Raw genomic sequence first — 17,292 nt, forward strand, 5'->3', positions numbered from 1 at the left:
GCACAAAGGTTTATCATACGATCTCTGAGGAGGATGAATCTAGATGAATGAGATTTAGTAGAAAATGTCATGAAATGTCTGGTATAACATGCAAGCAGGGATATCACTGCACAAAGCTGAAAACAGTGAGTTTAGATCAAGAACCTTCTTTGGGGTCTTTTTTTTTTTTTTTTTTTTTTCCCTCCCTCTTCTTTAGCAATACAGATTCACAACTATTGCTATGTATCCCTGTCCTGTAATTAGAGATTGCTTTTATTATTTTGCTGGTTCCTTGAGTGCCTGCTTGAAAGAGGACATTATGTGCATATCTGGCATGAATAAGCATACAGTCTCTTTTTCAGAATTTGATTCTAAAAATAAACAGCATGTACTGAGTTACAGCGATTCCAATCATTGTAACATGTTTCATTTATTTATACTATTTACTTTTATAATACTAAATACTTTTATAATAATATAATAATAAATAATATTATATTATTTATACTGTTTACTTTTATAATAATTTACTTTTTAAAAAAATTATTTATACTATTTATTTTAGAGTAATTTATACTCTAAAATGTAGAACTACTTCCAATCCATCCATGAAGTGAAGAGAAATATGTCTCATGAAACTGGTGATAAACAGATTTTTTTGAGTGGTGACTGCTACAGGTGCTGTGCACAAAGAAATAAATATGAGCATTGTAGCTGAAATACCAAATACATTGAATCCTAAATGAAGTGAGTTAATGTATATTATTTTAAAGATGCAATTCACTATCTGCTGTAAATTCTGGTACTTGGAGGCTAATTTAAGCCACATACTACTGTATGTAGTTCAATACTGGTAGTAGCTTTCTATTTATATCAATCCTTTCAGATCAGTAAAGTTTACTCTACTAGATAAAACAAAAATTGTGCTATTCACTGAGGAGCTGAGATTCTGCCAGAGCTACAAATTCTCATAAAGATCACAGTATTTGTCTCACTTGCAGACACTACAAATGCTGCTGTAGTTGTTTTGTCAGTGCTTGCTAATACAAAAGATTTGTAGCCACTGATTGCCTTACGTAAGGCCAGAGCTCATTCTCCTCCCTTAGGAATCTGCTATGAAATTAAGCAGAAGTTACTTTCTCTACCATTTGCTCTCTTCACATGTAAGGTGATGTAAGTAATTTCCCTGAATGAAGGGGCTATATACTATCCGAATGCTGCAGTTAAAATTAGTATCCTTAACTGCACAGATTTTATGGATCATACAGCAGCAAAAGGCAGAATTTTGATGCATCTGGGATTTGAACATCTGTGGATAATGAAACTGCGGGAGTGCATGGCTTATAATAAATGGAAGTTTGAAGTCTGACACCGCAGAGAGAACTCGATGAAACAGCAAAAGGCTGTAACAGAAGAGAGAGCCTGTAAGAAAGAAAAAAATACCACCACACAGACTGAAAAAGAATCATCTAATAGCCAAAAAATCCTTTCTAATCTTTGTAATTTTTTTTTTTAATCTGCATCATGTATTCTACTACCAGTGGAATAGAGCCATACTCCTAGCATGTCAGAAGGCTTCTTACATTGTGCTGGCACCTAAGGGTGACTGGGTTGGAGCCCATCATAGGAACAAGGTGTCAAGAAAAAGCTGCTAACAGGCTTGAAATACAACACTGCCCCAGGAAGCTGTGTGGTCTACTCGGGGTTTGTTCTGCAATAGACAGTGTTGTCCTGTCTGGGTATGTGTAAAACATTAAAACAATAAAAACTCCAAACGTTACAAATTTCCACTTCCTCCTCTCTTTTTCCAGGCACCCGTCTTGGATCTATGCTAATGGTTTAACTTAGAGATAATGCCTAACTTCAGATTCATACGAGTCAGAGAAAGTTGCATTTGCTTGCGCACGTAGCATAGATAATGTGAATTTCCCATGACCTTGCTGTTATACTAGCAGAGAGATGCTTTTGCTGTTTCAGTTTATATGGTGAATATAAATATATGGGGCTTAACAGCAAAAGCAATTTTATTCTGATATCACTACGACTTCCCTTAGGCTTCTATTGACATACAGTTGTTTCAAGAGCCATTGTGCCTCTAAACAACTATGGCTTTGCTGGCAGAAATTTTTACTCTCCATGCTCCTCTGATCCTAATGTTGGCAAAGATGCCAAGTTGTACCAGCTGTTGTGGCATTTGTTTATGGAGGATCACTGTGCACTAGACTGAAGCCAACAACCTGAAAACAGTCTGTATCAGCAGCTTTCAATAACTATTTTCCATGATGGTTTTGAAGGAACGACTTAAGAGTTAAAAGGCTCAGTAGCCACCTAGTGAATGTCAACGAGACTCAGTGCCGACGCCACGTTTTCAGCCTCTGTCCTAACCTGCTTCAATAGTGTAGATAAGCTCTGCATTTTCTCCTTTATCTTTGTCCAAAGCCGTGACCTGCAAAACTGCTGATCCAATAGCTGCTGATTCGAACACTGAGGCTTCATACAGTGGGCTGGTAAAGTATGGACTGTGGTCATTGGAGTCTTCCACATTTATGATGACTCTGGCCAGGTTTCTTCTGTAAGGGAATTCTTGATCTCGAACCTATGGAACAAGTGCATGATACACTGTTGGTATCCATTTTCTAAAACTTCACAAATATTAGTCACCTGAGTGCTAGTAACATTTTCAGTTCAGTTGAATACAAAGTAATAATAAATTACATTTGGCCCAAAGAACCTGCAGTCTGAACCACAATCACATATGAGAAACAAGAGATCTGAGACTTTTTTTTTCAGTTGTGAAAAAATGAATGGTAAGTAAGCATCATGCCATGTAGTTTTGGAATAGCAACCATATGACATCACCAATTCAGTTTTAGGATTGCAATATATCCCTTTTTTTTTGTAATACATGTTATATGGTCATGCCCTTATTCTAACACTCCCCACTTTACAGCCTAGTGGCAAACATGCCTTGCACATTGCTCCCTTCAAAGAACTACAAACAATTTTACCCACTGTCATCGGTCAGGTATCAATTGAGCCCTCGTATCTGCCAATGGACTCTTTCAGCATTATATATGTACATTCCTTTTTGAAGATGATGATAAAAATAGCAATCAGACTAGGAATAATCTTAAGAATTGCTAAGCACTCCCAATGTTAGCATCGTTTATTGCCCCTCTCTCAGCTCGATACTAAAAATCTCAGTACACTGACAATCCTGCCAGCAGCCCTGAAGTTCAGTTCCTGATACATAGAGCAAAAAAAAAAAACCTACTGCATTAGGTAGAGATCAAACAAAAGCATCGAGAAATGAAAACCTCTGTGGTTCAATTTATATTTATTTCTAATCCTGCTCACAAAAGAATTTGCAGCTTTTTACACAGTGTGCTCAGACCCCGCTCAGCTCCTGCTCGCTGTGTCTCCCAGCAGCTCTTGAATCCTGGGCTCTCCCACCCAAAGCTGTCCCTGTACCTAATATGTTGTGAGAAGTTCCTTTACAGAACTGTTCTGCAGGGCTATTAAGTATTTATAGAAAATAGCAGACTAGAAGTTTAAACGAAGACAGATTTTTTTTTTTTTTATTAACCTCCACTTCACACTATACAACCTTCACTTGAAAACAGAGACTTATGTTCTGTATCTAGGCATACGGAGCAAAAAAAAAGGTAATTAATTTTCCCTGCATACCCAAACATTTGGAAAATGTAGCTGAAAACTATTTTTATATCAACAGTTTATGTACTGAAATACGTCTGTAAAAGTAAACTATAAATGAGGCTTGTATTCAGAAGGGCTGTAGCATTCTGTATAGCAAGAAAGCCGTTATCTCCCTGTGAATAACTTCTCAAATAACTTTCAGCCTCACTTCAGAAACTCTGAAAATTACCTTGAGTGAGAAGACCAGATGCCAAGAGATTAAATAAATTCTTGCTTGCTCTCCCTTGAGATGCCAAATCATTTCATATTAGATACAATGAATTCACAGTAAGATTCACAGAAGTCCAAATAAAAAGGTAAAATAAATACACAGCAGGGCAGGCAAGATGAAATTAATGACTACTTACTGCAGCGGAAGTACTTTGCTCAGGCAAAGAGTGAGGCATGTTTGCACCTGAAACATCAGTGATTGTGTCTTGAGCCAAGTGAATATTGCATTCTTACCATGACATTAAGGATGTGCTTATCTTGAGCTTCGTGGTCTAATCTCTCAGCAGTATAGAGCACCCCAGTGCTGGGATCAATTCTGAATTTTCTCACACTGACTGCATCGATGCTGCTGTGAATAGTGTAGCTCAGCTTATGTTTTTCATCTCTGTCTATGGCTTCAATTTGCAGAATTTCAGTGTCAGGGAGGATATCCTCTGAGATGGTGACATCATAACTTGGTTGAGAGAATTCTGGGCCATTATCATTGTTATCCAACACTTTAATAAGAACCTACAGTTAATAAAAGAAAAAAACATTTGGAGTTATTGAAGTCTAGTCAGACTGCTGAACAGGCACCCGAAGAAATGTAATTTACTGTAGATGGCTGATGATGTTACGCTGCTGTATGGTGGGACTGAGAACCATCATTTAATGTAAAATACTTACTGTTCAGATCAAAAGAAATAGTGAGGATATGACTTTGGAGGCAAAATGTTCCTAATTACAAGACCTACTTGGAGGCTGATAAAGAAGTCCATGTGGGAGATTTTCCATATCTACAGATTGGAAAATATTCCTGAAATGGTAAATAGTAATGGTTCTGTTGTCCCTTACAAGTGTGCTGGTTACAAGGGACTTCTGCAGCTATTATGGGATTTCCTTTTCCCCTCACTATTAGTAAGGCAATAAAAGAATCCTTTTCAAGTTACTAAAATCCATCTTTTATACGATCAGGAGTATAAATCCTACGAGTATAAATCCTGTGTTGTTCTCTGCCCTATATAGTGTGTTGGGACGTACTAGCACTACCAAACCATGCCATTAGTGGAGACTCCACGATGCTGTTACGTCTTAGGCTAACGTCAGGTAACACTTGGCGAGGACAGACCAGGCGTCGCCCTGTCACATTGGTGCCAGCTCACCCCACACTGTCCAGGACAGATAACCTCAAGGTACTTGTGCCAAAGAGGGATTATTTTTATGGTTTCACCTTTGCTCTTCCTTTGCCAGTGATGCTTGTCTTTATTGCCGACTAACACAATTTCCCCTTGAACACCTACTCGTTTCCTTTCCATTGCAGTTTATGAATGGCAGGACTGTTGCTAAGAATGTGAATGAACGCTATGCCATTGGCTTCTTTAAACCTTAAGTACTACCCCTTACAGAAATGCAGAGAGGGGAAAGGCAGCCAGAATGATGTTGCTGCCTGCTACACCCATCACAGTGTATCACAAGCGATCCCTGGTAACTAATAAGAATCACTATTTTCCGAGCTTTGCCTTTTGACAGTTATATTATGCAATGTCATATGTGTGTGGCTCTGATGAGGTTTTGTGTTTTTCACAACTGGAGGAGTCACACAGTGGTGAAAATTTGCTTTCGAGACTCTGTATGCTGTAGGTTACTTTGGGCAGCACAGCAGCAGAACCCTTGAAATAGTATCTAATACTGAAAGATGCAATGCAAAGAGCTGCCTCTTTTTCAGTACTGAAAACAAAAAGTATCCTTTGCGGAACATGCCCATGAAAACACACCTGATTTTATAATGAAGGAAATGAAACAATCTTTTTATTCAAAACAATTGAAATGTCAAATAGTCCAATGAACTGCGTGGGAAAGGCTGTGCCCAGGACTCTTCCCTAAGATTGGATGACTTGACTCATCTCTCGTAATATTTTCTTGGTTGCTCTGGAAAGTACCTGGCTCATTTTTAAAAATATACTTTATTACTTTGCTTGATCTAGCCCTGTAAACCTATACATTCTTAACGGAAGAAAAATACAGTTATACTTTTACTACAATATTGCACAAACAGATGTTGGCCTCAGAGAGAAATGAAACTTTAGATTTCCCTGATCTTGGAAGGGTTTGCAGAACACATTACCAGAAGGAACATGAACAATTGCAAGCAGCAGTCATAATGAACTAGCCTGGGAACTGTTTAAAAGACAGCTGAAATAAAATGTTCTGTAAGTTAAATTGCATAGGACTTCAACAGTGCATTCCATACGATTTAATTTTCAGCAGATTATGGTACGCCAGAGTGAAGCAGGGAGAAACCTATATTAAGTAATGCTTCAGTCTTGGACAGATAGCAATAAAAATGGGGTGAAAACATACATTGCTGGGACTATAATAATGATAAAAAGTTACAAAGCATTTTATATTTTTATCGTTGTTATACAACATATCAAGGCATGTTTCCGACCTGACTCAGAAGAAAACAAACAATCAAAAAACCCCACATCTGAAAAGGATGTAAAGAAATGAGTTGTAATATATGAAAGAAAGACTGAGGGAAAAATAAGACTCCGTCTCTAATGGGACACAGAGCCAGTACTGAACAACTTTTGTTAGTGTAAGGAAGGGACATTGAAGCAATCTGAGCTTGGGACAATCTGATTATTGTTTTTTAGCATTTAAAGGCACCTTCTCGAGCAGTTTTGATACCCTCAGTTCTTGCCAGGTCCCACTGTAACATGGGCAAATTATTTTACTGCTGCATTGCTAATATAGAAAACAAGAAAATACATTTCATTGTACTTTTAATTGGTGGCCAAAAGCTCTGTTATATATTGTTTCATATATTCTAACAAAGAAGGAGAGACTTTTCAGTTGGTTTTGCTGGAAAACACCGCAATTTGGATTCGGCAGATGCTATTACAGCACGGTCTACTTTGAGCAAGTAAGCTGCCATCTGGGGGACAGGCTCCTATGTGTGAGCTTGTTTTTAACATTGCTGTGTGCAAGCTCAAACTATTGTGTGAAAAGGAAAAAAAAAAAGAAAAAAAAGGTAGAGATACACAGCAAAATGTCTTAGAGCTACTGCTAGAGCAGCGATGTGCTGTTTTGTTACCGTGTGGTGTGCGACCACCCCAGTGTGAGGTTCGCTTCCCGTTATACCCAGTGCATTTTGGGCTCATGCTGGCAAATTGTGAAAGCAGAGAAAGGCATAAAACTTTATCCACCACAAAGCTTGCACCGTGACTGTGCAAGCCAGGGCTCTGTGATTTATGCCTTTAAGAGACTGTGTAAACTAAACAGGGGAGGACTGGATCAGCGTCAGAGACCAGGCATAAGCCATGAGGCTACGGAAACTAGTGTGAATTCATGAAGCAGCACTTCTTCCCACTGAAAAAGGCATAAGATAATGTCCTGACACAAAGATAGAGATCATGATGGTGCCTGGGGAGTGGAATGGATGTAAAGGGGAAAGATTAAAAATGAGGTCACCAAACTGTGTCCAGCAAACTTACAGGGAACTATGTGCAATGTTGTTTTGATAGTTTGAAGAACAGAACTTATTTTTTTTATTATTTTTATTTCACTTCCTGCCTACTGTAAAACTGATCAAGTGCCTGTTTAAGTGGCAGGCGTTTTACTACCTAGAGATGACAGCATTTTAGTGATTTGTCAAGTGATCCACATTGCAATACACAATATTTATTACATACTCTGCATTTCAACAGCCACTTCCATCTGGAGATGAAAGACAGTGGGTTAGAGATGCTAATGAATAAAGAGGTCATTACTGATTCATAATTTCTTCTATCAAAACAGAGTTAGAGTATTTCTCATTTTTGTCAGTCGTCCCTCAAAATCCCCGCGAGTCAACTGTGATTTTAAGGTTGTGGTCTCTCCTCTCCTGGGGCTGGGGTGGGAGTAAATCTTCCTTGTGACACAAGGAAATCAGACTATATAAGTGACTGCTGATTAAAGTGTTCTGTCAAACCCTTCAGCTATAGAAAAAAAAGTAACTCTATGTTCTTCAAAATTTGACAGTCTTAGGAGCTACCTGAAATCAAATAATGTAAAATAGAATGGAACTTAAGGACCATTTAGAGTAGATATTAGTCCTTCAGTCCTTATAAAATTTTGGCATCGCAAGTGACTATTATTATCCTCATCCTGTACACATGAAAACACTGCCTGGCAGCAAGGCTAAATGATTTATCAAAGCCATGTGAGAAGTAAAAGTGGGGAAGAAGTTCAGGGTTGCATTCTTAGGTTTATTTTTCAGCCACCCCACTTTTTGTTAGTTCATTTTAAAATTCCACTTTCCTATGCAGAAATTTCTTGCCAGGGCAGCATGACTTCTAGTAAGGTGTTATTTAAAAAGAGGGGAAAATCTTTTCTTTTAATAAAGGACAAATGTTACATTGACACGAACACCAGGCTCATAGAAAATCAGATCCTACAAACATATGTGAGGCTGAGCAATCTGAATTCCACCAGCTCGTTAATATGAGGAAAAGTTACTCAAATTCATTTAATGGTTGCCAAACTTAGGCATAACATCTTGGTACTACTGGCAAACTTCCCATTGACTTTACAAAGGCCGCGACTCTGCTCCTTGAAGCTTTAAGCTTTAACCAGCCTGGAACATGTCTTTCAAAAAAACACCTAAAGTCAAGTCTTTTCCTACCGAAGGCACTCAAAGACTCACAGAGTATGTATACTTTCATATTTTCTTCAGATTTATTTCCAAATGGAAGATAGGGCTAGAATGAGCTGTGTTGCATAAATATTTATTGCTCCATAGGTGCCCAAGTGTTCAGCTGTGACAATACCCATTCTGCAAAAGCAAAGACAGGTTATAACAGCATCTGAGAAGGTGACGAATGGAAATGTTTGCTATTTATTTGCTGCTAAGTAGGGATTCCTCTTGCTGCGGACTTCGCAAGGTTACTGACTAAAACACTTTCCACAGACAAACATTAGCTGCGAGTCTTTTTTTTTTTTTTTTTTTTTTTCCATGCTCATAAAGCAAACCTGCAGCAAAGCAGTCTCTGCCCAGTTCTCCTTGAAAGCTCGGATCTGTTCCAGTACATGGCGGGCTCCAGAAAGGCAGGCTTGCCGATTGCTGCTTCCATTGTGCATGGCCTAATTTATAGTCCGAACCAGCGCCTCGCTATAAAAGATCTGCTTCTCCCCGCTCACTTCCTATTTCCCACAGTTAAAGCAAGTTTCAAATAAAGGATTCACAGGCCTCCAAGCTTACAAATTAGGCAAAGTAACACTCAGAGCATTTGCAAAGATTTTGTATTCAAAATGGTAAGTGAAAGGCCTAGAGAAACACAATCAAATCAAGGCAGAACAAAACCTAATGCAGGAAGTCTCTCCAAAGCTGTTTTTAATGTTGCCCATCACAAATACCTTTGGTTTAGGCACAAACGTATTTGAGTGAAGACTGGATACATGCCAGGAGCTGCTTTATAGGCATTTGAAGCTGGAAGAATCTGCTTGGCTAATTGCTTGGTCTGGGCACAGTGTTGTAATACAACCTATTAAGTGCCTGAATTGCATAAACTCAGGTTACGCTTTTGTACGGGTTTTTGAAAACCTATTTTGATTTAATATTGCTTTCAGTAGTGTTACCACACAGCTTTATTTGCTACTTCCTGACAAGTTTGTCTCTCTCCAAGCCCCAACCTTAACATAAAAATGCAAACAGTTTCCCTGTGAACCTCAATGGGTTGTTATTTATACTTCACCATGCTCCTTGTGTTATATTAAAATAGGGGGAAAAATCTTTGTTTCCCAGTCAAGGCAGTGCTGAGATTGCTGCATGGGTCAGAAAAAAAAAAAAAAAAGGACTGGGATAGTTCTAGCTTGGAGGAAGCATTCAACCGAGCAAAAGTAAAAAATTGAATGGAAACACCACATCTTCTTGTCCATCCTATAAGGATCCACTGCCTGCAAGAGCACTGCTCAAGGTGTCTGTCTTCGGAGGAGCGATTTATTCAGAAGCAGTCGACATCTTGGCATATTCCCACTCTGCTGGAGATGTATGAGCAAAAATGCTGAATTTTGAGTTTTCTGAGGGCTCAGGCTTGTTTAACAGCTGCAGACCCACCAAAGGGCCGAATGTCACCATAAAAATGCCCCTTGTGCTCTGATGTCTTATCTACATACTGGTCACAGTCCTCGAAGAAGCACTTTTCACAGTTTAGTTAAAAGAACCACCTTCACTCAGTGTGACTGATCAGCTCCTTGTTGTTAAAAAAAAAAAAGAAAAAAAAAAAAGAAAGAAAAAAAAAACCACCTTATAAAGAAGATGTTTTCTGACAGGTGAGAGCAAGTTTGCTATCCTGAAACTCGCAGCTAAAGATCAATCCACAGCAAAAGAATGAATAAAATTCCACAACCTTTTGCAAGGAGAGACAGGGGGGACAATGAGCAGTAACTTCTCCCTCCTGCTCTTTCAGCCTGGCTGGCTTGCATTGAAGGCACTGCAAGTGACCATGTACTGATCTTCAAATACTTCTCAGAGGGAAGTGTATGTTCCCCTCCGAGTGCCCACGCTAGGTGAACTGCCTCCAGCAGCAAATAGTGAAGTTTGTAGTAACTGAAACTGAGGCATTTTTTGCCTGCAAGCTTGGAAGCATCAGGCTTCATGCTTTAAAGCATTTTTTTTTCAGTGTTAGGATGATGAGAAACAAGGAGGAGGCAAAGAAATATATGAAAGAAGACTGTCTTTTTTATATAATATTGTGACTCCAGGAGTTTGTTCTTCAAAAAATAATTGCCTGCTAGTACAAGATTCTCCATTAAAGTGAAAGATATCATCACTTAGATGATCGCTTCCCGGTGTGCTGTACTTTTGTGGGTATTTTAGCAGTATGCATTATTAAAAAATAACCACTATTCCTATGCTATGCTTGAAAGTAAAGGATGTGAGCTGTCCAGTGGAAAAAAAGAAAACCAACAGCAGCAATTTTGGCATAAACCTGAGTCACGACCAAGAGAATCTCTGATGCTACTTAGTCAAAGTTAGTCAATATTCTGGCAGGAACGGGTGTTTAGATACCATTACACTGGTTTCCTGCTGGAGGTTCCTCTCTCTGCTCATGCAAGGACAAAGGCCCCCTCCCACCCTGCTGGTGGCAAGGAGCGGGCTGCTCAATGAAGATGTGGTCCCAGTTCTCACCAGCACGTGGAAAGCAGAAGCCCTGTCCCCCATCCCCTCCTCAAGGCCAACAGCTCGCCTGGCAGCTGCAGGAATCATGTTTCACGGGGATTTAGAGCCAACGTACACGTTCAGCCTTTCATAAATTACCACTTGGCCTTGAGCAATGATGAATTAAGCTAAGGGGAAAAAAAACAAAAAACAAAAAACACAAAAGCTCTCCCTGGCTTATTCCTGACTTAGGCTTCCTAGAAGTTAATCAGCCTGACAGAAGCTTTGAACCGACACTCCAAATACATAAATCAAACCAGTCAACATTTCCTCATCTTCATCCTCCCCCATCGCCACCGTGCTGCTGCTCAGAGCACGGGCAGCACGGTGAGAGGCAGCAGCTCAACAAGTCCTGCTGCTGTGCTTCTCACCTGGGAGCTTGCATTCCTTTCTGCTAATCGCTCCCAAACTGATTACACCTTCGGTTACAAAGGAAGTTGGTGATTTTTTTTTTAAATGTTCCTTATGTTCTCTTCACCTCTTTTCACAACAGTGAACTGTTAATACAACAGATGTAGCTTTTAAATCAAAATCGTTTCCTTCCTCTGATGGTAGAGCAGTGAACCATGTGTGCAGTAAGGCACGAAGGAAGCAAACATTTTATCAGAATCCAAGGCGTGCAGGAGCATTGCTGAAGAAACTTACGCAAGTCCGTGCCAGGGATCATGTTACTGAAGCAAAAATCTTTGGCATTTTTACGCTGTATTTTGCCACCTCCAACTGCGTAGCAGACAAAAGGCCAGAAAGAGATAAAGGGGAACAGGTGGGGTGGAATAAAAAGCAAGACTGTTCCATTTGGCACGCTGATGATCAGCTGTTTCACAATGAACCACTGCGCTTTTGGGGGGCTTTGTATTATTTGATTGCTGTACAAGTGGATGAATTTATACATTTGCTTTCCTACCACTTCCTTTTCTACCGTATCTTTTTGCAGCTATAGTTAGAAATGCAGGTGGTGCTGTGCACATGGGACAAAATAATTCCAAGGTCATTTTACCGGAACTCAGAACAAGGCCACTGACAGCCATGAGCAGATGCTTTTTTGACACTTTCTATGACACTTACTATGACATTACTTAACAGTTTTTAATAATTTTTTCTAACAGGAAATGAAGATGAATAAGGTCACCAAAGGCTCTGAAGTACAGTCGAAAATACAGTCTGAAAGTTTTGTAGCATGGAGAGATAATTAGGCAGGCCATCGTTCCGGCAGGTTTGAGATAATGATTGCTTCTGAAATCTCTGTTGTGAAGAGTAAAAGAAACAAATTCTCAGATGTCGTTCAGGCCACAATTAAATCCCCAAACAGTATCCATGTAGAGAGAAGGAAGTGGAGGGAAGAAGGGCTTGTACCCATCGCTGATTATCAAATGCTATGCTATTGCAATCTTAGATCACTATCTTACATTTTTAAAATAGGTCACATCACTGTTACAAAGAATGCTGAGGCTTCTTTTAGAATGCAACAGCTTTGCTGAAATATGTTTTTACCATATGTTTTAATTAAAAATGTAGGGTTTTCATCAAAATAGGTTTTGAGAACTGTCACAGGGGTCATTTTATTAAATCATAAGCAGCAAAAACAAGAAACAAAATATCCATGAAAATACAAATTATTTGCATCCAGCATGTTTGAAATTCCCCCTGCTTTTTAATATTTGTTTGGCTGAAATATTTGCAAGAAATAACTGTTGTGTTAGGGACTCAACACCCCACTTCTGAAATGTGGCCTGAGAATGTCGCCAAGACTGAAAAAACAAAACAAAACAAAAAATTACTCAAGGGCTGAAGAAACTGCCTTATGGAAAGAGAATGTAAAGAGGTCAGTCATTCTCCTTCGCTTGTCTGCCAGAAGACTGGGAGGTGAATTGACTACTCTGAGTAAGTGCCTTCCTGGGGATAAAATACTGGTTTTTAAAGAGCTCTTTAATCGAGCAGAGAAAGGCATAACAGGGAATACAGGCCAGATATAATCAAGTTAAAAAATAAGGAATGTTTTCAGCCGAGAGGCAATTAATTACTTAAACTAACAGGGAAAATAGTAGATTTCCTGCTACTGAACTTACTCTCAACTGATGTTTTTTTATCAAGACTGGATTATCAAGAGAAGTTATCAGATAGGGATAATTAGATAGAGATTCTAGGGTTGGTTATAAACAAGAATTTGGATTCAGAAAGCACTCAATGATTTAACGCTCTCTTAGGAATGTCAGTGTTGTGACTCAGTGCATACAGATTTATATCTGAACCTTTTGAGCAAAAAGGCAAGGTAAAACAGAAGAATCTGCCTGTGAATGTATATACCTATATAAATAAAAAATGTTCAGGCCTTCCTTCTGCATTATCATGTAACAAATCACGTCACAAGCCTATTTTTTTATTTCCTTTATAGACCATATTTAAACTGGGACTCAAGACTGCACACAGGTGTCTTGTACAAGCAAGTATGTGTCTTTCCCTGTGTCAAATAATATTCAGGCTATAGCAGACTTTACATTTGGACACTAACTCTGATGTAGGATTTCAGGCTCTAGCTAACCCATACTCCACAACCCCACCTATTATTGAAGGGTTTTGGAGTCCCCCCAGCACTGCCTGGACTGATAAGTCCCTGTCCCTGTGCCATGACCATCATTGTGTCCCAATTCTAGAGTGGAGCAAAACGGTCAAATGTGCCAACCACCTTCCCCAAACTGGTTCCCACTGAGCAGACACCCAGGTTGCGTGTCAGGATCTCCCCCGGGGATGCGGCAGAGCCAGCATTATCCCAGCCCTTCACATTTATCTGGCCTGACTTTTTAATTGCTGAAAGGCACTGACCCTGATCAGAAAGACTGGTTTTAAAGGGTTGACTGGGGCTGTCCCCCAAAAGACAATGTAATCACAGGCAGTGACACTAAAAGGAGAGATCCTTTAAATTTTAAGTGTCCCCTCTGAACAATTTTGTCTCTGAACAATTGATTTGGTGTCACACATTTGGGTCTTGGGAGGATGAGAGGTATAAACTCCATTTAATACAATCAATAGCAATATTCCCCAACACCACAGAAGCACTGTTGTATTTTGGACCATTATGCGGTGATACAATTGTCAAAATCTATCATTGCTGCTGGTGATAGGGACTCCCTCAGCTGGAGGAAGGCAAATTACTTTTGTGTGAGCACAAAGAGGACAAAAGAAGAAATACCGCTTTGAAGCATTCACCAGTCCATTCTTTACAACCAGATGGAAAGGCTCTGAAAAATATCCCCTCCATTAGTTAACAGTGGTCTCAAAGGATGAGGTTTTAGTTGAATGGCAAAATTATTAATTTTTATAGCATATACATTCCACTAACAAATGAAAAACTTGCCAGAAAAGGAATGCGATATTCTACCTGAGTCGTGGCAATGTTTGTTCCATCGGTGACTTCCACAGTCATATTATATATTGACCTCTGCTCTGCATCCAAGGGCTTTGCAATGACAATAGTGCCCACTCCCTTCTCCGCGTCGAAAGAACTATCGTAATTCCCTCCTAATTGTTGCACAAAAATACAATTAAATTAGCCATCTCTGGAAAATTTCCATCGCAAATGTTCCTAAAAGTGGGCATATCTGTTTACTGGCATCCATCTTAATGGCTTGCCTTAGCATACACAGTACATCTACTGATATTTCTTTGTTCGTAACTCATTTATATTTCAAAGCACAGTTTGTATATTGGAAAGCAGATATCATTAAAATGCACTGCAAGAAAAAAATCTAGCTGTATATTTAAGTGAACCATAACTGAGTCTATAAAAAGAATGCAATGGCTATAAGCCTGTAAGATGTTGCCCTTGCAGTTTGAGTAATGAACAAGCACAATAATCTTTTTGTATAAAAATCATTTTAAGATGGTTTTGTTCCACAAATTTTATTTTCAGGAATTTCTCACTGATGCTTGTGGGTGCGAAGACCACTAAGTGAGTCTAAAAATTACAATTATAACCAATTTTAAAAATGCAAATAGAGATTTTTTATGTTAATTTCAAGGACAATGAAAATTACTGGCAGCAAAGGTCACATTCTACTAGTCTTTTAGGAATTATTTAAATAGATCTGACAGGATACACATCATAAATTCCTTTCCATTAAAAAAACCCTCACAAAGCACTGTTCTGAAACTAATATCCCCTTATCCTGTCACACACTGAATGATGCAGCAGTGAAAAAACCCTCCTGAGTCTCAGGTAAAAGAAAAAAAAAAGTAAAAGAAAAAAAATCTATTAAAAAGTAGGAGAAAGCCATAAATAATTTGAGATTAAAGGGTTACAGGATTTCTCAGCCACAGCTATAGTTTATAAATTAGAACCACTCATTATGTTCAAAAGTAAAGCATACACTCCCTGCTGCTAAGCTGCTTCTTACTCACTCAACTCTAAAGTGAAATTTATTATGAGTTGAGTCTGTAATTTTTGGAGGCTGGGGACAGGGAGAGGTGGAACACAACACTGCTGACAAACGAACTCTTAAGGTATATTCATCACACAGCAATGCAATGCCACTAGCTACAGACTCCGACGATCCAGTTCTGCAAAGTGGTAAAAGGCTTTCAAGTACCACTGGCAATAAAACTTGTGTAAGAGCTGCTGTCTTGGCATTAGATCCACAGGTAGAAAGACATCTCCATTCCACTGACTGAGTTCTTATGCAAAATAAATATATATATATATTGTAGTTACTGTATTATCACGAAATGTCTCTCATTTTAGGGCTGGAGACAGAGAAGAGGAGGGGACAGTTTTCCTTGCTCTGCCTTCAAGTCCTGTATCTTCATGGTTTGCTGATCAATAACCATACTTATTCTCAGAAATAGTCATGCATTTAGTGAGAGGAGAAAGGCTTTGGCATTCCAAGAAGTTGCAGATTTAGAGGAATAACTGCAGGTGAACAGAATGAAACTGCAGCCCCTAAATACTTTAACACGGAGAAACCTTCACTTCTCTCTCCCTCTTGCTCAAGTTACTGCAAAGAAAGTGTAAGCTAGAAGAAGCACTGCTTTGTCCGTATCTGCCTTGGAAGCCATTCAGGTAGGGTGAGAAGAAAAGGGGAGAAGGAATAAGAGAACAGGTGATCTACGCAAAAGCAATGGCAGAACTGGTGAACTTCTGCCCTTTGAAAAAAAATCCAAATACGATTTCAGACGTGACATCAGGCTTCCCTATGCTGAATATATGTATATACATATTTATAGCTCTGAGCCTAACAGATGCTGTTGTGGTTCTCCAAGAAAATACTGACACTGGATCTGCAGTGATTTATGGAGCATAGAAACATTGCTTATTCCCTAACCTCCTTCTGCAAGCCCAAATTGCATATTTTTTCTCGATTGATATATATATGTTTAAAATTATTTGACACTAGGAAAGAAAAGTAATTGTCCTTGACATTTAAGCAATACTAAAGTATTTGGACATTGATCATACGTTCAGGTTTTTTTTTTATTATTATTATTATTTTTAAAGTTAGTCTGGCAGAAAAAGATGTCATCTCCCAATTAATGTTTTAAATTGATTTACTTGAGAAAAACTGTACCAAGAAAAGTAACGCTGAAAAAGCATCCTTTGAAGAAGAGAGTTTGAGATTCTTGCGAGGAGATCTTTGCTGAAATGACGCTAGCCTTGGGACAGTAGGCACTTTACAAAGAGAATGTTTCATGCTGATAACCATGAAAACAAAATGAAAGCCTATACTTCAGGATGCATAATAACCATCTTAATAAGCAATCAAAAATTATATGCTATCAACTGGCATACATGTCCAAAGAAACCATGCCTTTAAAAATTCCAAGAAGAGAAAATGGAAGGATTAACAGTAAATGTTTTTAAATGCCCTTCCTCTATTGGCTTATTGCAGGGTTTGGAAGGCACTGTATGTGTGTTGCAAATACCCCAACTTCTTCAAGACACTTTCACAAAATGTGGTATATTCTTCCCATAAAATATGAATTGAATAAATCATATGGTATATTTTAATAGACCATGGTCTACTGTTGGCAATGAAGAACCTGCCAAATGGTTGAACTCATCTGGCCTGGGATATTGTGTCCTGCCCCTCATCTAGAGTACTAGAGATGGTCTGGAAATACTTTGTACTGCTCCTCAGCTTTGACACACCCTCAGAACAGAACCTCATATGATGAATTCTTCTGAAGTTACACTGAAGTATAATTATCGAATTAGG

General features: G+C 38.9%; 1 protein-coding gene across 22 annotated transcripts in view; it reads right to left on the reverse strand.

The window, feature by feature from the left end:
* FAT3 (FAT atypical cadherin 3) overlaps positions 1-17,292 on the reverse strand; it is a 426,083-nt gene that overhangs the window by 84,355 nt on the left and 324,436 nt on the right. For 20 of the 22 annotated variants that reach the window (XM_080567237.1, XM_080567235.1, XM_080567238.1 and 17 more), the window contains 3 exons: positions 14,463-14,602; positions 4,141-4,416; positions 2,365-2,575 (listed from right to left, as the gene is read on the reverse strand). In XM_080567237.1, the coding sequence (XP_080423363.1) occupies positions 2,365-2,575; positions 4,141-4,416; positions 14,463-14,602 (627 nt within the window). Of the gene's footprint in view, positions 1-2,364; positions 2,576-4,140; positions 4,417-9,590; positions 12,329-14,462; positions 14,603-17,292 lie in introns of those variants that run through there. The other 2 variants (XM_080567231.1, XM_080567232.1) reach the window with 2 other exon arrangements.

The sequence above is a fragment of the Anser brachyrhynchus genome (assembly GCF_964034855.1).
Source record: "Anser brachyrhynchus genome assembly, chromosome: 1".
NCBI lineage: Eukaryota > Metazoa > Chordata > Aves > Anseriformes > Anatidae > Anser > Anser brachyrhynchus.